This window comes from Coregonus lavaretus (genome assembly GCF_964263955.1).
Source record: "Coregonus lavaretus genome assembly, chromosome: 9".
In the NCBI taxonomy this organism is placed as follows: domain Eukaryota; kingdom Metazoa; phylum Chordata; class Actinopteri; order Salmoniformes; family Salmonidae; genus Coregonus; species Coregonus lavaretus.
In genome coordinates, this window is record NC_139996.1 from 34501500 (window position 1) to 34523625 (window position 22126).

The window sequence follows — 22126 nt, forward strand, 5'->3', positions numbered from 1 at the left end:
TTCGCAAATGGTAGAAACACAAAAGAACTGTCAATCTCCCTCGGCCTGGGGCTCCATGCAAGATCTCACCTCGTGGAGTTGCAATGATCATGAGAACGGTGAGGAATCAGCCCAGAACTACACGGGAGGATCTTGTCAATGATCTCAAGGCAGCTGGGACCATAGTCACCAAGAAAACAATTGGTAACACACTACGCCGTGAAGGACTGAAATCCTGCAGCGCCCGCAAGGTCCCCCTGCTCAAGAAAGCACATATACAGGCCCGTCTGAAGTTTGCCAATGAACATCTGAATGATTCAGAGGAGAACTGGGTGAAAGTGTTGTGGTCAGATGAGACCAAAATCGAGCTCTTTGGCATCAACTCAACTCACCGTGTTTGGAGGAGGAGGAATGCTGCCTATGACCCCAAGAACACAATCCCCACCGTCAAACATGGAGGTGGAAACATTATGCTTTGGGGGTGTTTTTCTGCTAAGGGGACAGGACAACTTCACCGCATCAAAGGGACGATGGACAGGGCCATGTACCGTCAAATCTTGGGTGAGAACCTCCTTCCCTCAGCCAGGGCATTGAAAATGGGTCGTGGAAGGGTATTCCAGCATGACAATGACCCAAAACACACGGCCAAGGCAACAAAGGAGTGGCTCAAGAAGAAGCACATTAAGGTCCTGGAGTGGCCTAGCTAGTCTCCAGACCTTAATCCCATAGAAAATATGTGGAGGGAGCTGAAGGTTCGAGTTGCCAAACGTCAGCCTCGAAACCTTAATGACTTAGAGAAGATCTGCAAAGAGGAGTGGAACAAAATCCCTCCTGAGATGTGTGCAAACCTGGTGGCCAACTACAAGAAATGTCTGACCTCTGTGATTGCCAACAAGGGTTTTGCCACCAAGTACTAAGTCATGTTTTCAGAGGGGTCAAATACTTATTTCCCTCATTAAAATGCAAATCAATTTATAACATTTTTGACGTGCGTTTTTCAGGATTTTTTTGTTGTTATTCTGTTTGTTTTTGTTGTTATTCTGTCTCTCACTGTTCAAATAAACCTACCATTAAAATTATAGACTGATCATTTCTTTGTCAGTGGGCAAACTTACAAAATCAGCAGGGGATCAAATACTTTTTTCCCTCACTGTATATAGTAGGGGAAAGTGGGGTGAGTTTAGCCATTTTTTTTACATTCAGCATAATTTGGTCAAGAGAGATTGTACAATGGGTGGTCCTGAACTGAGAAGAAGAGATTGTACATTGGGTGATCCTGAACTGAGAAGAAGAGATTGTACAATGGGTGGTCCTGAACTGAGAAGAAGAGATTGTACAATGGGTGGTCCTGAACTGAGAAGAAGAGACTGTACAATGGGTGGTCCTGAACTGAGAAGAAGATATTGTACAATGTGTGGTCCTGAACTGAGAAGAAGAGATTATACAATGGGTGGTCCTGAACTGAGAAGAAGAGATTGTACAATGGGTGGTCCTGAACTGAGAAGAAGAGATTGTACAATAGGTGGTCCTGAACTGAGAAGAAGAGATTGTACAATGGGTGGTCCTGAACTGAGAAGAAGAGATTGTACAATGGGTGGTCCTGAACTGAGAAGAAGAGATTGTACAATGGGTGGTCCTGAACTGAGAAGAAGAGATTGTACAATGGGTGGTCCTGAACTGAGAAGAAGAGATTGTACAATGGGTGGTCCTGAACTGAGAAGAAGAGATTGTACAATGGGTGGTCCTGAACTGAGAAGAAGAGATTGTACAATAGGTGGTCCTGAACTGAGAAGAAGAGATTGTACAATGGGTGGTCCTGAACTGAGAAGAAGAGATTGTACAATGGGTGGTCCTGAACTGAGAAGAAGAGATTGTACAATGGGTGGTCCTGAACTGAGAAGAAGAGATTGTACAATAGGTGGTCCTGAACTGAGAAGAAGAGATTGTACAATGGGTGGTCCTGAACTGAGAAGAAGATATTGTACAATAGGTGGTCCTGAACTGAGAAGAAGAGATTGTACAATGGGTGGTCCTGAACTGAGAAGAAGAGATTGTACAATGGGTGGTCCTGAACTGAGAAGAAGAGATTGTACAATGGGTGGTCCTGAACTGAGAAGAAGAGATTGTACAATAGGTGGTCCTGAACTGAGAAGAAGAGATTGTACAATGGGTGGTCCTGAACTGAGAAGAAGAGATTGTACAATGGGTGGTCCTGAACTGAGAAGAAGAGATTGTACAATGGGTGGTCCTGAACTGAGAAGAAGAGATTGTACAATGGGTGGTCCTGAACTGAGAAGAAGAGATTGTACAATGGGTGGTCCTGAACTGAGAAGAAGAGATTGTACAATGGGTGGTCCTGAACTGAGAAGAAGAGATTGTACAATGGGTGGTCCTGAACTGAGAAGAAGAGATTGTACAATAGGTGGTCCTGAACTGAGAAGAAGAGATTGTACAATGGGTGGTCCTGAACTGAGAAGAAGAGATTGTACAATGGGTGGTCCTGAACTGAGAAGAAGAGATTGTACAATGGGTGGTCCTGAACTGAGAAGAAGAGATTGTACAATAGGTGGTCCTGAACTGAGAAGAAGAGATTGTACAATGGGTGGTCCTGAACTGAGAAGAAGATATTGTACAATAGGTGGTCCTGAACTGAGAAGAAGAGATTGTACAATGGGTGGTCCTGAACTGAGAAGAAGAGATTGTACAATGGGTGGTCCTGAACTGAGAAGAAGAGATTGTACAATGGGTGGTCCTGAACTGAGAAGAAGAGATTGTACAATAGGTGGTCCTGAACTGAGAAGAAGAGATTGTACAATGGGTGGTCCTGAACTGAGAAGAAGAGATTGTACAATGGGTGGTCCTGAACTGAGAAGAAGAGATTGTACAATGGGTGGTCCTGAACTGAGAAGAAGAGATTGTACAATAGGTGGTCCTGAACTGAGAAGAAGAGATTGTACAATGGGTGGTCCTGAACTGAGAAGAAGATATTGTACAATAGGTGGTCCTGAACTGAGAAGAAGAGATTGTACAATGGGTGGTCCTGAACTGAGAAGAAGAGATTGTACAATGGGTGGTCCTGAACTGAGAAGAAGAGATTGTACAATGGGTGGTCCTGAACTGAGAAGAAGAGATTGTACAATGGGTGGTCCTGAACTGAGAAGAAGAGATTGTACAATAGGTGGTCCTGAACTGAGAAGAAGAGATTGTACAATGGGTGGTCCTGAACTGAGAAGAAGAGATTGTACAATGGGTGGTCCTGAACTGAGAAGAAAATGTGGGAATAGTTAGAACATTTCAGACACATTTGTCTTTCAGAATTCCTTCAGTTCCACTATAGAGATTGAGGTCACAGTTTCAGGTAACCTGAAGAGGATGTGACTGCTAACGGTATGTCTGGAATTATATAATTTTCATTGCACAGCCTGAATATCACGTAAGAAAAAGAAATCTATGGGGTTTATCAGATTTAACACTGTTAGTTGCTGTTAGCGTCTTATCAGCATAGAATATAAGACATTTCTTAAAAACACCATATTTATCTTTCTCTTTCTCTCTCACACACACACACACACACACACACACACACACACACACACACACACACACACACACACACACACACACACACATACACACACACACACACACCTTACAGGAGAAAGGGTTCAGAGGAAAGTGACGGTGGAAATTACGTTAGGAATTTATCGACAGCATTAGCAATTCAGGCATCCCTGAGCCAGTTCAAGTGCTTAACACAACGCCTCTGTGTGAATGGACGGGCTAATGCATTCTGGAAGGATGAGCCTCCTCACATCAAACCTCAGGGAGCCCACCAAGCTAACCAAGCGTCCGCCACCTTCTGCACGAACCAATCAGACATGAGAGCTCCGCAACATCATTTCACAGCAGACATGATGGAGAGCAGCCCCCAGTCTCCCAGCCAACCGGCCAGCCACAGACTACGCCCAGAGGAGGGAGTGTGAGTGTGTGCGTGTGTGTGTGTATGTGTATGTGTGTGTATGTGTACGTGTGTGTGTGCATGTGTGTATGTATGTGTGTGTGTGCGTGTGTGTGTGTGTATGTGTGCGTGTGTGTGTGCGTGCGTGTGTGTATGTATGAGTGCGTGTGCGTGTGCGTGTGTGTGTGTGTGTGTTTAAAACAATATGTTTCCCGATAATTGGTGGAATTGCACATTTGACATAATGTCAGAACATACTGCACTACCATACTCTGCACTGTATGTTGTCTGAATTCTAGAGTGCTGCACTAGTCTGGTGCATAGTCTCATGCATGGGAGCTGCTGTAGTCATCCTTTTGCCGGGCCGCTGAGACATGGGGCCGTGTGACAGGCTGATAATGGGGCTCATTGTGGGGCCTGCCACCTCCCTGTGAACAGGGCCTTATCTGCAGAGCAGGGTTCTGGGGAAAGTACTCCCAGCTGACACACACAGTGTTATCACATTGACAGGCTATGCTTAGAGCAGAGGGGTAGTGCCAGTCAGATCATTTACAGGAACAGATTAATACTGGCTGTTGGGTCGCACCCCTGTGACATGCCACACGAGCATTAGGAGGTGAGAGCCCATCTGTGACGTCACAGCTGCCCGGCACGGCAAAAAGGGACCCTCAGTCACGTCTTCCTCGCCTCTTGCCTCGCTCTCTGATGTCTGATATTGACTTTCATTCTGCTGAGAGGAGGCCACCACACCACCACTCTACCCAGGAAACCTCTATCTACCCCCCCCCCCTCCCCCCCCCCCCCCCCCCCCTCCGTATCCAGGGTCCCACTGGATCAGATTCTGATAGCCAGTTAAAAATATGTCATTTATTGGCTAACTGCTCAGAGGTAATACTCGAGCTGCCAGAAGAATTTGTCAACAAATTGCCTTAAAGTCGAATAAATTTTTAGAGTAGAGCTTCAAATTCCAATCCTACTGACTCACAGCATAGTGACACTAAGGCAGATGTGTACTTTTTCTCTTCCCCTTTTCTCTCCACCACTGACATACTATTGTTTCCCTCCTTTTTCTGCTGCTCGTATTCTCTCACTTCTTACTTTCACCTTCCACTCTATCTCCACCCACCCTCTCACATCTAACCTCCTCCCTTCTCCTCCTTCCCCCTCCCTCCTCTCTCTATCTCTCTCTCTCTCTCCCTCCCTCCCTCCCCCTCTCTTTCCTTCCCTCTCTAATGAATCACGGTGAAGTTTCCCTTCATAGAGAGATGATAGAGGCCCTCTGGCACAAGCACATATTGCATGCATTCATCACTGCAGTAATGTAAGGTAGGCCTATGTCAGCCATCACCCCACCAGCTCACTAACACATATTGTCCACATATAATATGCCCACACATATTGTGTCTATGTTATAACACGGCCATAACTTACAAAGATCCCAGTGCCATTATGTAAGCTGGACTCCCATCTATTGCAATGCAACAATATTACTCCATCCTGTGGTTCCTGGGTCCAGGCCTCTGTGTGTCCATTTACCTCCCACTCCCAGCAGTGCAGGCCCAGGCCAGGCCCAGCGTGTCTTATGACAGATAATGGTGGTGTGATTCTGTCTGGGACAGACAGACTGAGTAGATACAGCTCCAGTGGAAAGGGCAGACTGCCCTGTGACTACTCATCCAGGGATTCAGAAAAACAAACTACAGCTGACTGGTATTAAAGCTCTCACGTATTACACCGGAGTAGGGCAGGGTAGACACACACACGCAGGCAAATGCACACACAAGAATGGTCCAGCACCCCAAAGGACATCCAGCCAGTGGTCGAAAACGGGTCATTGATGAAAGAGGACAAAGGAGGCAGACACGAATTGTGCAAAGCAACAGATGGGCTACAGTTAGTCAACTGACAGTCCAGTATAACATTGGTGCCCAAATACCCATAAAATAATATACCAGTCGTCGTACGTTGACACGAATGGGGTATGGCAGCTGACGACCTTACAGAGTTCCACTTCTTCAGCAGAAAACAAGAAACTGCGGTTGAAGTGGGCTAAGGAACGAAAACACCGGACACTGGAGAATTGGAAAAACATTGCCTGATCTGATGAATTCTGGTTCCTGCTGTTTCACGCTGATGGGAGGACTAGGATATGGAGAAAACCACATGAATACATGCATCCATCATGCCGTGTGTCAACATTGCAGGCTGGTGGTGGTGGTGTGGTGGTATGGGGTGTGTTTCATGGCACACATTGGGCCCCTTGATAAAAGTGGAACAACATTTGAATGCCACAGGATATCTGAACATCATTGCCAATCAGGTGCATCCCTTCATGGCAGCAGTGTATCCATCTGCAAATAGATTTTTTTCAGCAGGATAATGCCCCATGTCACAATGCTAGGATTTTCCAGGAATGGTTCCCCGAATATGACAGTGAATTCAGCTTACTGCAGTGGCCTGCCCAGTCACCAGATCTCAATCCAACTGAGCATCTGTGGGATGAGATGGAACGAGATATTCGGAGTAGAGATCCACTACCAGCCAACTTGACACAACTGTGGGAAGCGTTCGAGTCAACATGGGCCAGCATCTCTGTGGAACGCTTTCTACACCTTGTAGTCCATGCCCTGATGAATTGAGGCTGTTCTGAGGGCAAACGGGGGTGCAACTCAATATTAGGTAGGTGTTCCTAATGTTTTGTACACTCAGTGTATATCCGTGCACGCACACATCTGACAGATCAAAGCAAATGATTCCTGACCTTTTTCTACCATTTCTCAACAGACTCCGCCTCTGCCTGTGTCTTCCACATTTGATTTCACAGATATGTTGAAAAACGTTCAATTAACAATGTTCTGTCACCTGAACATCTGTTGATAAAAATGTGTGAAAGATTTAATATCAGCCTGTTCCACACAGATATAGAAGAGAGATGATGTAGCTGAAGAGAAAGAGAGATAGGCATACCAAATGACAATTAGGTGTTTCTCTTTATCCACTCTGTGTTGTGTCTCTGTGGCATGCCACCTGTGTTAGTCTATAACCTGTGCTGGAGCAGTGCTGCTCTGAGACTGGGTCAGGCTGTCTTTTCTCTCAGCTGGAAGGCTCCAGGCTGGTGTCTGCTCCTGGTCCACACCTGCAGCGCTGCAGTCACCCTGGTTTACAGCTAACTGACAGGGAAAAACAAGCGAGGCAGCAATGTGCCCTCACTTCAGATCACCCCCTTGATCAGCACAACACTACAAGGTGTACTGTTGTAACAACAGCCAGCAAACTAGACCTCCATGGGGTGTTGTGGCCCCAGCATGTTTATTATGAAGTTATGTCTCCTGACACCATCTCCCTGACCTCCATCCTAAACCTCCATATATTGTATGTCTCCTCCCCAGAGACCGGCTGGGGATTGGTCAGCAAGCACCTGTGACATCATAGGCCTGAGACAGTCAATACTAATGAAGTCAGGGACTGGGGGTAAATTACTTTATGGCTTTGCGGTTCTTAAGCAATACATTTTTTTATTAAAACCCATATTGTATTGAGAAGATGAAAGCCGAAGGAGAAGGAACACAGATTGTGGGATGGAAAACAATGTATTTTGTGCGGGATATTACAGTCATGTACCAGTTCTACCACAAAACTGTTCAGACCTAATATCAAATCTGCAGAGCAGATGTTGGGAAGGAAGCACTTAATTAACACAGTCAAACATGCACACACACACACACTCAGACATACACACTCACACACAGACAAACTCACACATGCACACACTCACCTATATAAACAAATACAGATGCAAACGAATAAGCAATTGTGGCAGTTTAACTGACTGTGTAATCGTAAATTAAGTCAATAAAGAATGGTTGCCTCTGCAGAAGTGGCTAATTAGAATATTCTCTATATTCCTCCATCGCTCCATTGGAATAGAACCCACATATCCTAACACTATAGTGTATGGTGTGGTACTCCTCAATATATAAATGGAGTATATGTGAGATGTTCCATACGGTAAGCCCACGGTACAGTAAGTATTACAGACAAGTGTGTTGAATAGAGTGAAAAGAGCAGACCTTTGTAGAGATATAGGATGAAGGTCAATATCACCATAATAACATCATCTTGAGTGGATTTGACTCTCAATGTTACTATTGTATCCAAACTCTTCCCTATTTTGCCTCCTTTAGTATGTATTACCAAACAACATTGATAGAACAGAATAAACAGCTTTGGAATACATACAGGGCAATAGAAATCACTCAGCTTCTTTGAGAGCCTGGCCTAGAGATGGACTATGGACGTGAATGGGCAGAGAGAGCAGCATAGAACTCTCATATTCTAGCCTGCACTTAAGAACACTCCACACAGGTGCAGGCAGGATTCCAAATCATCATTGGCAGGAGCTGCAACATGACACAATGAGTTGCAGCATCTGTCTTCCCACCACTGTACAGATCTGCCAGATCTGAAGTCAGTTATAAAAATGTTAGCACCACCACCACCATAAATCGCTGTCCATTAGGCATAATAATTGCATGATCACATGGCTGGGAGAAAGAGTGTGGCACTAAACCAGGATAGGGGGAAGGTGGCCGCATGCCCTACTACAAGTAACTACCAAAATAAAGGAAACACTTGTGTACAGTGCATTCAGAAAGTATTCAGACCCTTTGACTTTTTCAAAATTGTGTTAAGTTACAGCCCTATTCTAAAAATGGATTAAATTGTTTTTCCCCCCCTCATCATTCTACACACAATACCCCATAATGACAAAGCGAGAATAGGTTTTTCGAAATTTTAGCAAATTTATAAAAAAAAAAAAAAAAAAAAAAAAAAGGAAATATGACATTTACATAATTATTCAGACCCTTTACTCAGTACTTTGTTGAAGCACCTTTGGCAGAGATTACTGCCTCGAGTCTTCTTGGGTATATCCAAGCGCTGTCATGTGCCTTTTACTGAGGAGTGGCTTCTGTCTGGCCACTCTACAATAAAGGCCTGATTAGTGGATTGCTGCAGAGATGGTTGTGCCTCGACACAATCCTGTCTCGGAGCTCTACGGACAATTCCTTTGACTTAATGGCTTGGGTTTTGCTCTGACATGCACTGTCAACTGTGGGACCTTATATAGACAGGTGTGTGCCTTTCCGAATCATGTCCAATCAGTTGAATTTACCACAGGTGGACTCCAGTCAAGTTGTAGAAAAATCCTGTTTTCGTTTTGTCATTAAGGAGTATTGTGTGTAGATTGATTAGGGAAAAAATTAATTCAATCCATTTTAGAATAAGGCTGTAACATAACAAAATGTGGGTCTGAATACTTTCCGAAAGCACTGTAAATGAGGGATACAAAGTATATTGATAGCAGGTGCTTGAAGCAGGTGTGTGTGTGTGTGTGTGTGTGTGTGTGTGTGTGTGTGTGTGTGTGTGTGTGTGTGTGTGTGTGTGTGTGTGTGTGTGTGTGTGTGTGTGTGTGTGTGTGTGTGTGTGTGTGTCTAAGTCACCAGATCTCCTGAGTGTCTAAGGCACTGCATTGCAATGCTAGCTGTGCCACTAGAGATCCTGGTTCGAATCCAGGCTCTGTCGCAGCCGGCCGCGAACGGGAGACTCATGGGCAGCGCACAATTGGCCTAGCGTTGTCCAGGGTAGGGGAGGGAATGGCCGGCAGGGATGTAGCTCAGTTGATAGAGCATGGCGTTTGCAACGCCAGGGTTGTGGGTTCGATTCCCACGGGGGACCAGTATGAAAAAAATACGTATTCACTAACTGTAAGTCGCTCTGGATAAGAGCGTCTGCTAAATGACGTAAATGTAAATGTAAATGTAATCTCAACCCAATTGAACACTTATGGGAGATTCTGGAGCAGCAGTTAGGGATGTGTTAGAGTAGGGATTTCCACCACCAACAAAACACCAGATGATGGAATTTTATTATGGAAGAATGGTGTCTCTTCCCTCCAATAGAGTTGTAGACACTTATGGAAGCTATGCCAAGGTGCATTAAAGCTGTTCTGGTGGCTCGTTGGTGTTTCCTTTATTTTTGCAGTAACCTGTATGTTCAATGATATTGATAGGCCCTCATAAAACAGCCCATACTGACAGAGCAAACTCAAAGCCCTAGTGGTATGTCTCATTACAGTTAAAACAGGACCAAAGGAGCTCACCCCGCTTCACTGTTAGTGCCTCTGACAGCTCATAAAAGAGCACACATTCCAATTTAACCAAATTGACAGGCTGTCAGAGGGGGAAAATAATAGAAGACAAGATATCACAATTCAAAATTAGAAAAACATATAGACTTTAAGGGGAGCACTCTACAGAAAAAGACTGAGCTGCACTTTTCTCATAAATAATATTTTGATGAAAATGTGTACACACAAACACACGCACACACGCACACACACACACACACACACACACACACACACACACACACACACACACACACACACACACACAAACACACACTCATATGCATCACAGACATCTTTGCCTTCTTTGTGAGAGGCAGTTGAAGAGCCCTGTCAATCAAACAGGAATATAATATGATATCTGTCACAGGAGCGTACATATTCAGAAGCTGATTGAAGAGGATATAGTGGGGAGGGGCAGATAAATCCAACACAGCTTCTATCTGAAGGAGAAAGACCTACTCAAAGCCTCCCTCTTAATAAGATGAGAGCAATAATATCCATGTCAATGATAGGCAATACAATCCAAGTCCAAAATCCAAGGCAATAAAAGATAAATGACACAGACAATAGCTATTTTTAATCAGGTCATTTGGTATCTGACTAATATCTACACTCTTAGAAAAAAAGGTCCCAAAGGGTTCTTCGGCTGTCACAATAGGACAACCCTTTTTAGTTCCAGGTAGAAACCTTTTTGGTTCCAGGTAGAACTCTATTGGGTTCCATGTAGAACCCTCTGTGGAAAGGGTTTTACATGGAACTCAAACAGGTTCTACCTGGAACCAAAAGGGTTCTACCCAGAACCAAAACAGGTTTTTCAAAGGGTTCTCCTATGGGGACATCCGAAGAACCCTTTTAGGTTCTAGACAGCACCTGTTTTTGTAAGAGTGTAAATAATCTTGTTATATTACAGTGTTGCTCAATTCTGTAAACCTGTGTATTTCCTGCCTGTAATATATACACATGTAGTTAAATGACCCTGTAATATATACTGTAGTTAAATGACCTAGTGGCCTCATGGGTGGAATGTTATTAATATTTTTCATAATTTCATAATTAATCAATATATTTATTTTTTTTATGCCGGAAATCTGGTGTTTTAATGTCAAACAGTGTTGTTCTATTTAGGTCTTCTGTGATGTATATAACGTATTGGAATGTATTGGGATGCAAACTCAAAATTGAATACATTTCAACTCTATATCTGACATGGTACAGGTGTCTGCTTTTATGGAAGCCTATAACCATGTGTGTGAGGTGTATTCTTTTGTTTCAGAGTAGACTTGTTTGAGACTACCAAGAAACATTATGTGACCCTGATTTAGCCCACTGCAGTATTAATGAGGACGAGATGTTTTATTTATAGATGTAAATTGATGTATGTCTTTTGTGTTTCAAAGTTCCATGATTTTTATGAGATGCCTTTGTCTTCCAAGATACTGTTGGGAGTGGAAGTGGCCTTGTGTGTGTGCATGTGTGTGTGTGTGTGTATGCGTGCATATGTGAGTGATTGCCAACGTGTGTGCTCGTGTGTCTGTGTGTGCAGGGTTGTAGGTTGGTTCCACCTTAGTGAGTCACAGACCACTATGATGACACACCAAATGAGTTTGATGGATCCTTTTTGTCTTCTTCTAATGCCTCTTAAGGGGAAAGTAATCCAAAGGTTACAGAAAGCAATCAGATTACGTTACTGTGTTTGGGCTTTCCAAAAGTTATGTTACTGATTAAAATGTTGGAAAGTTATCTCGTTACTGTGACAGATTACATTTAGAAAGTAACCTACCCAACCCTGTGTGTGTGTGTGTGGCCAGCTGGATTTATAAGAATCCCTAATTTCTCCAATTAGGTGTGCCCAGCACTGCAGAGAACCCAGGGATAAATAATATACCCGTGTCATGGAGTCAGCGACTGTAACCTTTTCTAGATGTTTAAGGCGTCACTTTCAATGAAGCCGTACCCCCATCACTTAGTGTGGTGCGAGAGGTGGAGGAGAGGGAGAGGGAGGGCAAGAATGAGAGACAAAAAGATGTGCTACTCTCCAGAAGGTCAAACCCAGAGATCACGCTTCCTTGCACTCTTCTTGTCATCGGAACCCTGCAATGGAAAAATGAAGTGAGGGAAACAAGGAAAATGAGAGAAAAAAGAGAAAACATGCCCACAAAGCAGATGTAGGAGAGAGGGAACATGGCAGGTTCCTAATGGAACTTGAATTTTAAAACTAAATGCAATATTCACTAAATTCAGTTTCAAATCATGAAATACAAGTTCAATTTATGAATTTAATTATTCAATTTGTGCATTTCAAATTCAATATCCTAATACAAATTCAAAATTATGGAATTATGGAATTCAAGTACAATTTCTGTTGGCACTGAAATCACTCTATATTTGTGACCTTGGGGATGATGGAACATTTAAATGAGGGCCTCTTGTTAGCGGCTCTGACAGCAGAAAAGACCATGTTCATTGTTGGTTCTCAGAAAAAGTGCAGTGGGGGTGGGAGCCATCTTTTCCAACCATATCCTGTACTTCAATTCTGACATGTAAAGACATGGAGGACAAAGGTTGCAACAACAGGAGTGACTAGATGGTCTGGAAGTTGGCTCTGTAAAGCCCGAGTCTGAAGAAAATAACAAAGATGTACACAATAAAGGCACACAGACAAAACAAATTTTATTCAACATTCTCAGACACCCCACACCACTCAAATACGACTCCAACACCATCATTAAGTTTGCCGACGACACAACAGTGGTAGGCCTGATCACCGACAACGATGAGACAGCCTATAGGGAGGAGGTCAGAGATCTGGCCGTGTGGTGCCAGGACAACAACCTCTCCCTCAACGTGACCAAGACAAAGGAGATGATTGTGGACTACAGGAAAAAAAAGAGGACTGAGCACGCCCCCATTCTCATCGACGGGGCTGTAGTGGAACAGGTTGAGAGCTTCAAGTTCCTTGGTGTCCACATCACCAACGAACTATCATGGTCCAAACACACCAAGACAGTCGTGAAGAGGGCACGACAAAGCCTATTCCCCCTCAGGAGACTAAAAAGATTTGGCATGGGTCCTCAGATCCTCAAAAAATTCTACAGCTGCACCATCGAGAGCATCCTGACTGGTTGCATCACCGCCTGGTATGGCAACTGCTTGGCCTCTGACCGCAAGGCACTACAGAGGGTAGTGCGTACGGCCCAGTACATCACTGGGGCAAAGCTCCCTGCCATCCAGGACCTCTATACCAGGCGGTGTCAGAGGAAGGCCATCAAAATTGTCAAAGACTCCAGCCACCCTAGTCATAGACTGTTCTCTCTGCTACCGCACGGCAAGCGGTACCGGAGAGCCAAGTCTAGGTCCAAAAGACTTCTCAACAGCTTCTACCCCCAAGCCATAAGACTCCTGAACAGCTAATCATGGCTACCCGGACTATTTGCACTGCCCCCCCACCCCATCCTTTTTACGCTGCTGCTACTCTGTTAAGTATTTATGCATAGTCACTTTAACTCTACCCACATGTACATATTACCTCAACTACCTCAACTAGCCGGTGCCCCCGCACATTGACTCTGCAACGGTACCCCCCTGTATATATAGCCTCCCTACTGTCACTTTATTTTACTGTATATATAGCCTCCCTACTGTCACTTTATTTTACTTCTGCTCTTTTTTTCTCAACACTTTTTTTGTTGTTGTTTTATTCTTACTTTTTGTGTTTAAAATAAATGCACTGTTGGTTAAGGGCTGTAAGTAAGCATTTCACTGTAATGTCTGCACCTGTTGTATTCGGCGCATGTGACCAATAAAATTTGATTTGATTTGATTTGAAATAGGGTGCATTGAAAGACATCGGAATGGAGCCACCTATAACTATTGTAATCACAAAAGCAAAAAAAATCATCTAAAATAAATGACATTCCTTGCAACCTGACACAATAAACTGATATAAAGTTGCCTGGCCTGTCTGAAAGAACAAGCCATTTGTTGTTACTTGTCATGTCATCATGCATTGAACTACTGACATTACATTTGATCAAGCACATGACCGTATCTTTGTTGTTCCCCTCTAACAATTAAAGGATCATCACCTCAATGCTGTCAGTCACTAAGTTAAATGAATATGGCTGTTGTTGGATAGATCAATAGATTGGATTGAGTTATTGTATGATCTATGGATAAACGTTATGTGACCTTTAATGGTGTTCTCTCCTCTAGATGGAGAAGGGAAAACTTTCCTCAAAACAGTTGAACCTCTGAGCCATTACTGCTCTCCCACAGTGAGTGGTGTAGAAGACCCACAAGAGGTTGTTTCATGGGATCTTTGTGCAGAGGATGCAGCTTTTATTTGTTTCCATGTTACATGCCTCTTGCCCCATTTCATTTCATTGAAATGACGTGGAAACAACTTTGATTCAACCAGTGTGTACCCTGTGGGGCATTGCCTGTTTCCATTCTCTAACAGATAACGTGCAGTGGTATTGTACAGTAGATGCATGGGTTGCCTCCTGCTCAACTGGTTGTGGATTATACTACAGAGATGCAGGAGAGAAGAACATGTACAGTCACCTCCAAAGTTATTGGCACCCTTGATAAAGGTGAGCAAAAAAGATTGTATAAAATAAATAATACAAATACTGTGCTATTTTGCAGGCTCAAACATTTTGGGAAATTATATTATTTTATACTAATACAATTACTCAGAGAAAGAGATTTTGTGTAGCAAGTAACTGTTTTCAGTTTTCCAGCACCCTCCTCTTGCGAGGATACCGACACTGAGCCTTTTCTAAAATGTTTTATGAGATTTTAGAACACATTGGGAGGGATCTTAGACCATTTCTCCATACAGAATCTTTCCAGATCCTTGATATCCTTTGACTGGGCTCTTTAATTCAAACCACAGGTTTTCAATGGGGTTCAAGTCCGGAGACTGAGATGAACAGAACCTTGTTGCCTCTGCCAGGAGGCTGACACTTGGCAGAAAATGGATCTTCCAGCAAGACAATAGCCCCAAGCACTCATCAACATTTTGCAATGGCCATGTCAGTCTCCAGACATGAACCCCATTGAAAGCCGGTGGTTTGAATTGAAGAGGGCAATCCATAAGCGCAGACAAAGGATATCAAGGATGTGGAAAGATTCTATATGTAGGAATGGTCTAAGATCCTCCCAATGTGTTTTCCAATCTCATAAAACGTTTTAGAAAAAGGGTCAGTGTCATTATCCTAACAAGGGGAGGGTGCTGGAGTAATGAAAACATTGGTGCCAATAATTTTGACCTTTGTCTTTTTAAATGTATTTGTATTACTTGTTAAACAAAATCTATTTCTCTGAGCAATTGTAATGAGTAGGCCTATAAAAGTATGTAATTTCCACACAAAAATGTGCATACAATATAACTTAGTATTTGTATTATTTATTTTATACAGTCTTTTTCTTTATCAAGGGTATTTTTGGACCTGACTGTACATAGCCCACATGTAGAGGGAGAGGACAAGAGACTACTACAGAAGTTAGAGAGGGAGGCTGGAAACAATAAGGTTAAAACCCCATAGAGTCAATGTCCGCACCCGCACATCAATTATATTAGCATAATTGAATAAAGAGAAAACAATACCTTAAACAAATCCATAAATGTAACATTGTTGTGCAATTTATATCTATAGGCTACATTGAGGTTTTCTTTCATTATTTTAGGCTATCTTTAGTGTGTAAGCCTAAGCTTTAGGGCCTAACTGTAAGCTACGTGTGCCAAATAGCCTAAACACCAATTGTCAAATGCTTATGGGAACGGGCCGAAAAAATGTATGTAGATCCATGGAGGCAAAATGGACAATGTCGGAGTTTAATTCAATAAGAGAAAAGCTGCGAAATGGAGAGAGAAGGGAGGGCCAGAAAAGTAATGTTTGGGAAAGATTTGGTCAAGTGGTAAAACAGGATGATAGCAGTGCTGGCTATGTTATGTGTGATGATTGTGAGGCGCTATAGGCCTACAAATTCAACAGTCACAAGTGGGGACTTCAAATAGGCCTATGGCATGTCAAGGGAACCAGGGGCGCAACTTTCACCGGGGACGGGGGGACATGCATTTTCTCCCCGGTCCCTAAATGTATTTGCTACACGAAAGAAGCAGAGATGACAGGGAAAACTTTACCGATGTCAACTATATTGAAGCGTTCATTCATTCTATCGATTTATGACATTCTTCTGATGAGCAAGGGTTTATTTAGTCTTCTAGTACAACATATAATGACAGAAGAGAGGCTTCATGTATCTATAGACAAGTTGACTAACAAATAGCCTCCCAAAATGTTGGAAATTATAAGCAGGAACATATCTAAATCAGGCAAAACAAATCCTGCACCCCCTGTCAAAAAAAAGTTCAGCCTTCTCTGACTGTATAGCCTACAGCACATTTTTCCTATATTAGCGGCTTAGGGTCGGTTGCTGGCCTCAGATTTTTACTTTATCATATATAGTCGGGCGGTTGCAAATGGGTTAGCAACTGCGGGCGGGTGCGGGTGAACAAACAGCTGACCCGTGCACCACTACACTCTTAGAAAAAAAGGTGCTATCTAGAACCAAAAAAGGTTCTCCGGCTGTCCCCATAGGAGAACACTTTGAAGAACCCTTTTTGGTTCCAGGTAGAAACCTATTGGGTTCCATGTAGAATTCTTTCTCCAGAGGGTTCTACATGGAACCCAAAGAGTTCTACCTGGAACCAAAAACAGTTCTATCTGTAAGCAAAAATGGATCTCCTATGGGGACAGCCAAAGAACCCTTTTGGAACCCTTTGTTCAAAGAGTGTAGTCTGAACTGTTTGGGCTGACATGAACGTGTTCTCCGTTTTGCTCTACAACGCCCACACGTTTCATGAGACTCATGAGACTCGTCTGAAGGTAACCAGTACAGACCGGTAAAAACATATGAAAATTAATACAGTGGGGAAAAAAGTATTTAGTCAGCCACCAATTGTGCAAGTTCTCCCACTTAAAAAGATGAGAGAGGCCTGTAATTTGCATCATAGGTACACGTCAACTATGACAGACAAAATTAGGAAGAAAAATCCAGAAAATCACATTGTAGGATTTTTAATGAATTTATTTGCAAATTATGGTGGAAAATAAGTATTTGGTCAATAACAAAAGTTTCTCAATACTTTGTTATATACCCTTTGTTGGCAATGACACAGGTCAAATGTTTTCTGTAAGTCTTCACAAGGTTTTCACACACTGTTGCTGGTATTTTGGCCCATTCCTCCATGCAGATCTCCTCTAGAGCAGTGATGTTTTGGGGCTGTCGCTGGGCAACACGGACTTTCAACTCCCTCCAAAGATTTTCTATGGGGTTGAGATCTGGAGACTGGCTAGGCCACTCCAGGACCTTGAAATGCTTCTTACGAAGCCACTCCTTCGTTGCCCGGGCGGTGTGTTTGGGATCATTGTCATGCTGAAAGACCCAGCCACGTTTCATCTTCAATGCCCTTGCTGATGGAAGGAGGTTTTCACTCAAAATCTCACGATACATGGCCCCATTCATTCTTTCCTTTACATGAATCAGTCGTCCTGGTCCCTTTGCAGAAAAACAGCCCCAAAGCATGATGTTTCCACCCCCATGCTTCACAGTAGGTATGGTGTTCTTTGGATGCAACTCAGCATTCTTTGTCCTCCAAACACGACGAGTTGAGTTTTTACCAAAAAGTTCTATTTTGGTTTCATCTGACCATATGACATTCTCCCAATCCTCTTCTGGATCATCCAAATGCACTCTAGCAAACTTCAGACGGGCCTGGACATGTACTGGCTTAAGCAGGGGGACACGTCTGGCACTGCAGGATTTGCGTCCCTGGCGGCGTAGTGTGTTACTGATGGTAGGCTTTGTTACTTTGGTCCCAGCTCTCTGCAGGTCATTCACTAGGTCCCCCCGTGTGGTTCTAGGATTTTTGCTCACCGTTCTTGTGATCATTTTGACCCCACGGGGTGAGATCTTGCGTGGAGCCCCAGATCGAGGGAGATTATCAGTGGTCTTGTATGTCTTCCATTTCCTAATAATTGCTCCCACAGTTGATTTCTTCAAACCAAGCTGCTTACCTATTGCAGATTCAGTCTTCCCAGCCTGGTGCAGGTCTACAATTTTGTTTCTGGTGTCCTTTGACAGCTCTTTGGTCTTGGCCATAGTGGAGTTTGGAGTGTGACTGTTTGAGGTTGTGGACAGGTGTCTTTTATACTGATAACAAGTTCAAACAGGTGCCATTAATACAGGTAACGAGTGGAGGACAGAGGAGTCTCTTAAAGAAGAAGTTACAGGTCTGTGAGAGCCAGAAATCTTGCTTGTTTGTAGGTGACCAAATACTTATTTTCCACCATAATTTGCAAATAAATTCATTAAAAATCCTACAATGTGATTTTCTGGAGAAAAAAATTCTCAATTTGTCTGTCATAGTTGACGTGTACCTATGATGAAAATTACAGGCCTCTCTCATCTTTTTAAGTGGGAGAACCACTTGGTGGCTGACTAAATACTTTTTTTCCCCACTGTAGGCTTTTTTTAGATTCAGGGTTACACATGTAACATTTTTAGTTTTTTGTTGCATTTTAGACACCTCAAACCATACTTCCTTTTGATTTATTTTTGGACTATCTGTTTTGCCATGTGTTATTCAATGTGTTTATGTTGGCTAATAGCAGTAAGGCCAAATTCTATGTTTAATCAAATCATTGTTTTATATTTCGTTTTTGATACCTACAGGGTTCCTAAAATTCATAATCAAATAGCTAAATGATCCATGGTATGACCATCTTAAAACAATTCCATATGTCAGCTTAGTAGAACCCCCCCAAATGCTTAGACTCTTAGAGGTTAAGGGACAAAACAAATATTGTCTCTAAATGAACTATACTGAATAATTCATATTCTGTATAAATCTGTATGATTTACAGTTCCATTATACTGTTTGTGGCCTTTACTATGCTGTTTGTGTGTTGTTATGATCTTGTGCATTATGCCATGCATTGGGCTCTATGAAGTCTATGGTGGGCTTACTGTAGATGCTGTGTGCTGGATGCACCTTTTGCTGCAATGCAGGTAGAGAGGGAAGGAGAGGAGGGGCACAGAGACACACACACACACACACACATACCGCACCTGTCAATTCTTGCCCACAGGTGACTCCCCACTGAGCCCTGACTGCTGCTATTTGAGAGACTACACACACGCACACACACACACACACACACACACACACACACAAACACAAACACACAGTACTGGTGCTATCACAGTTGTGCAGCATGCAGTGTGCTGAATGGCTCAGGGACCACTCCTTCTCACAGAGAGCCAGACCCAGATAGTGTCTGTTTAATCTGACATGGCTACCTGCTGGGGAGCGTATACTTTACAAGGATCTGACTACAGATAAATGCTGTTTAAGACTTTCATAGACCAACACTCTTACATGTAAACAATTATATGATGATATGTAGCCAGAAAATAACACGCTCTCTAGATATAGGGATGAATGTTTTACAAGTGGGTCTAATTTTACACTACTTTGTAAACTAATACACTGCTCTGAAGGGTCCCTCTGTCTCTGAGCTCATCCCTGGCGAGAAAGTCCAGCCATGACCCTGGGCACAGAGATGAGGCAGGACATATATCAGGAGCTGATTGAGTTGGCCCCCTCCACACACACACACACACAAAGACTGTGACCTTACCCAGTGTCTCTATTACTTACAGTAGGTCCAGGCTGGCAGCCTGGTATCTGGTGAATGTTCAGATCAAACCTCAGAGAGAGTGTGTCTGGTCTCTCAGCACATCACTACAGCTAGCAGGAGGTTTATAGTGCTTTTAAAGTTCTCTCTCTCTCCTAGTACAGCCTCACCTGGGAGACTCCACACAAGACTGGAATTAATTTTAAAATCAACAAAATATCCCTCTCCGACTCAAACGGAAGTCTTTGGGCTGGGTGTTATGGAGGCTGACCCGGGGGGGGGGTTCAGTACTCGAGATGTGGAGATATGGAACGAGGCATTAATTGAGCTGCTTGCAAAAGGGAATAGCTGAGAGACGAGCTCATTAAAAATGATTATTAAAGAAACAACCAGAGGAGAGCAGCTGATGCATGTCCAAAACATTCAGCGAAAGCAGGGCGGAAAGAGAAACAGCTTGCTGATATACGTGCTTTGCTCTCCACCAGGCATTTAAGGGTACAGTATGAGTACTTACAGTACACTCAGCGAACCAAAGAGCTCCCTGTATTTACATATACACTATATACCAACATGTAGACACACAGCGTATTACTAAAGATTTATACCCAACATTTACCAGATATATACGGCACATAGCAACAATAGCAAATACTGTAAGTCTCAATCTTTTTCCAGATCAAAAGACAGGTTATTCTACCCAACACAACACAGTGGGCAATCTACTGCTGCAGAGCACGAATACATTCCTCTCACAAAACTAAAAAACTAAAATATGTTCCCCTAGAGCAGAATAGATCCCAATTCCAGATGTAATTATTTTCAATATATCTGAACAATCTTTCTTGCAGCTCATAAAAGAGAAAATAGCACATCATCTTCTCACAGTTTCATAAAATGTATGGCTGTTTTCTATTTTATAGAATGTGCAACAACTACTAGGATTATATGGAGATAGAAAGATAGATCACAGAGAGACAAGGAAAAGATCAAGATGAAGTGTGAAGAAACAATGGTGGCATAGTCAGGTATGTGATAGTATCTTCCCCTGCCTGTCCTGTGGTTTGAGTGTTTAAGTGTGGCTCCCAGCTGGTTCCTCCCAGCCCACCTCTCCACCATCTCCTCTCTCTGTGTGCCATCAATCCCTCAGCAGGTGAGCTTTATCTGGCCCCACAGCTGCACTAATCTGGGGTCAGTAGTCGGAGAAGCAGGTTAGCGTTTTTTGTCATTCATCTTGTTCTGGAGGCAGCTCTGCAGAGTGGTCACTAGCTAGCACAGCCACAAAGTAATAAAATCTGATTTCAAACCTTACCCTAACCTTAACCTTAAATTATTTATTTTTCCATTTATTTTTACAATATAGACCATTTTGACTTTGCAGCTGGCCTATCTAAGGGGAAATCGCTCAGTTCTGCCTCCAGGACAAACGCATGACAATAAACTTCAGCCTGCATCGGAGACAGAGCATCTCTTAGGCCCTCTCCCCAGGCACAGCCCACAGGGCTCACAGGTCACAGATAACAACAGGGCAATGCAGGACACTTCAGCCAGGCTAGTTTGGGTTGCTAGCAGCAAACACACAGCTGAGGATAGTGTAGTCAAATTGAGTAATCAAACATGACCTCTTCAAGTGTCAGCATAGAGATGGAGACTAAAATCATGTTTTCTCTCTCTCTCTTTTAGTCAGCAGACAATAATCTAAAGATTTGGAAATAAACTACATAGACAGACAAACTTAGAAGTATCTGAAACTCTAAGCCATATGATTCCTGGCATGTTTTACTAGGGTAATTTGAGGCTCCCGAGTGGCGCAGTGGTCTAAGGCACTGCATCGCGGTGCTAGCTGTTCCACTAGAGATCCTGGTTCGAATCCAGGCTCTGTCGTAGCCGGCCGCGACTGGGAGACCCATGGGGCGGCGCACAATTGGTCCAGGGTAGGGGAGGGAATGGCCGGCAGGGATGTAGCTCAGTTGGTAGAGCATGGCATTTGCAACGCCAGGGTTGTGGGTTTGATTCCCACGGGGGGCCAGTATGAAAAAAATGAATGTATGCACTCACTAACTGTAAGTCGCTCTGGATAAGAGTGTCTGCTAAATGTAATGGGGGTCATGTTATGCTTGTAAATATACATACAATTTGACATGCAAAGTCAATAATGAGAAACCTAAGATATCTCTCTATCCATCATCCTTCCGATTTGTACATAGACCCACTGCTCCCTTCTCGCTCTCCTCCCTCCCTCAGCTGATCAACTGTGTGCTGGCACTTAATGACTAACGCGCTGGTCTGTAAAGT

At 43.3% G+C, this 22126-nt stretch overlaps 1 protein-coding gene across 1 annotated transcript in view; it reads right to left on the minus strand.

The window, feature by feature from the left end:
• Positions 1-6969: 6969 nt before the first annotated feature.
• The window catches only part of LOC311135333 (cerebellin-1-like), a gene marked incomplete at both ends in the record, with an annotated part of 36244 nt that continues 21087 nt past the window's right edge, over positions 6970-22126 (minus strand). The window contains one exon of the mRNA XM_084169276.1: positions 6970-7107. Within this exon, the coding sequence (XP_084025402.1) occupies positions 6970-7107 (138 nt within the window). The remainder of the gene's footprint in view (positions 7108-22126) is intronic.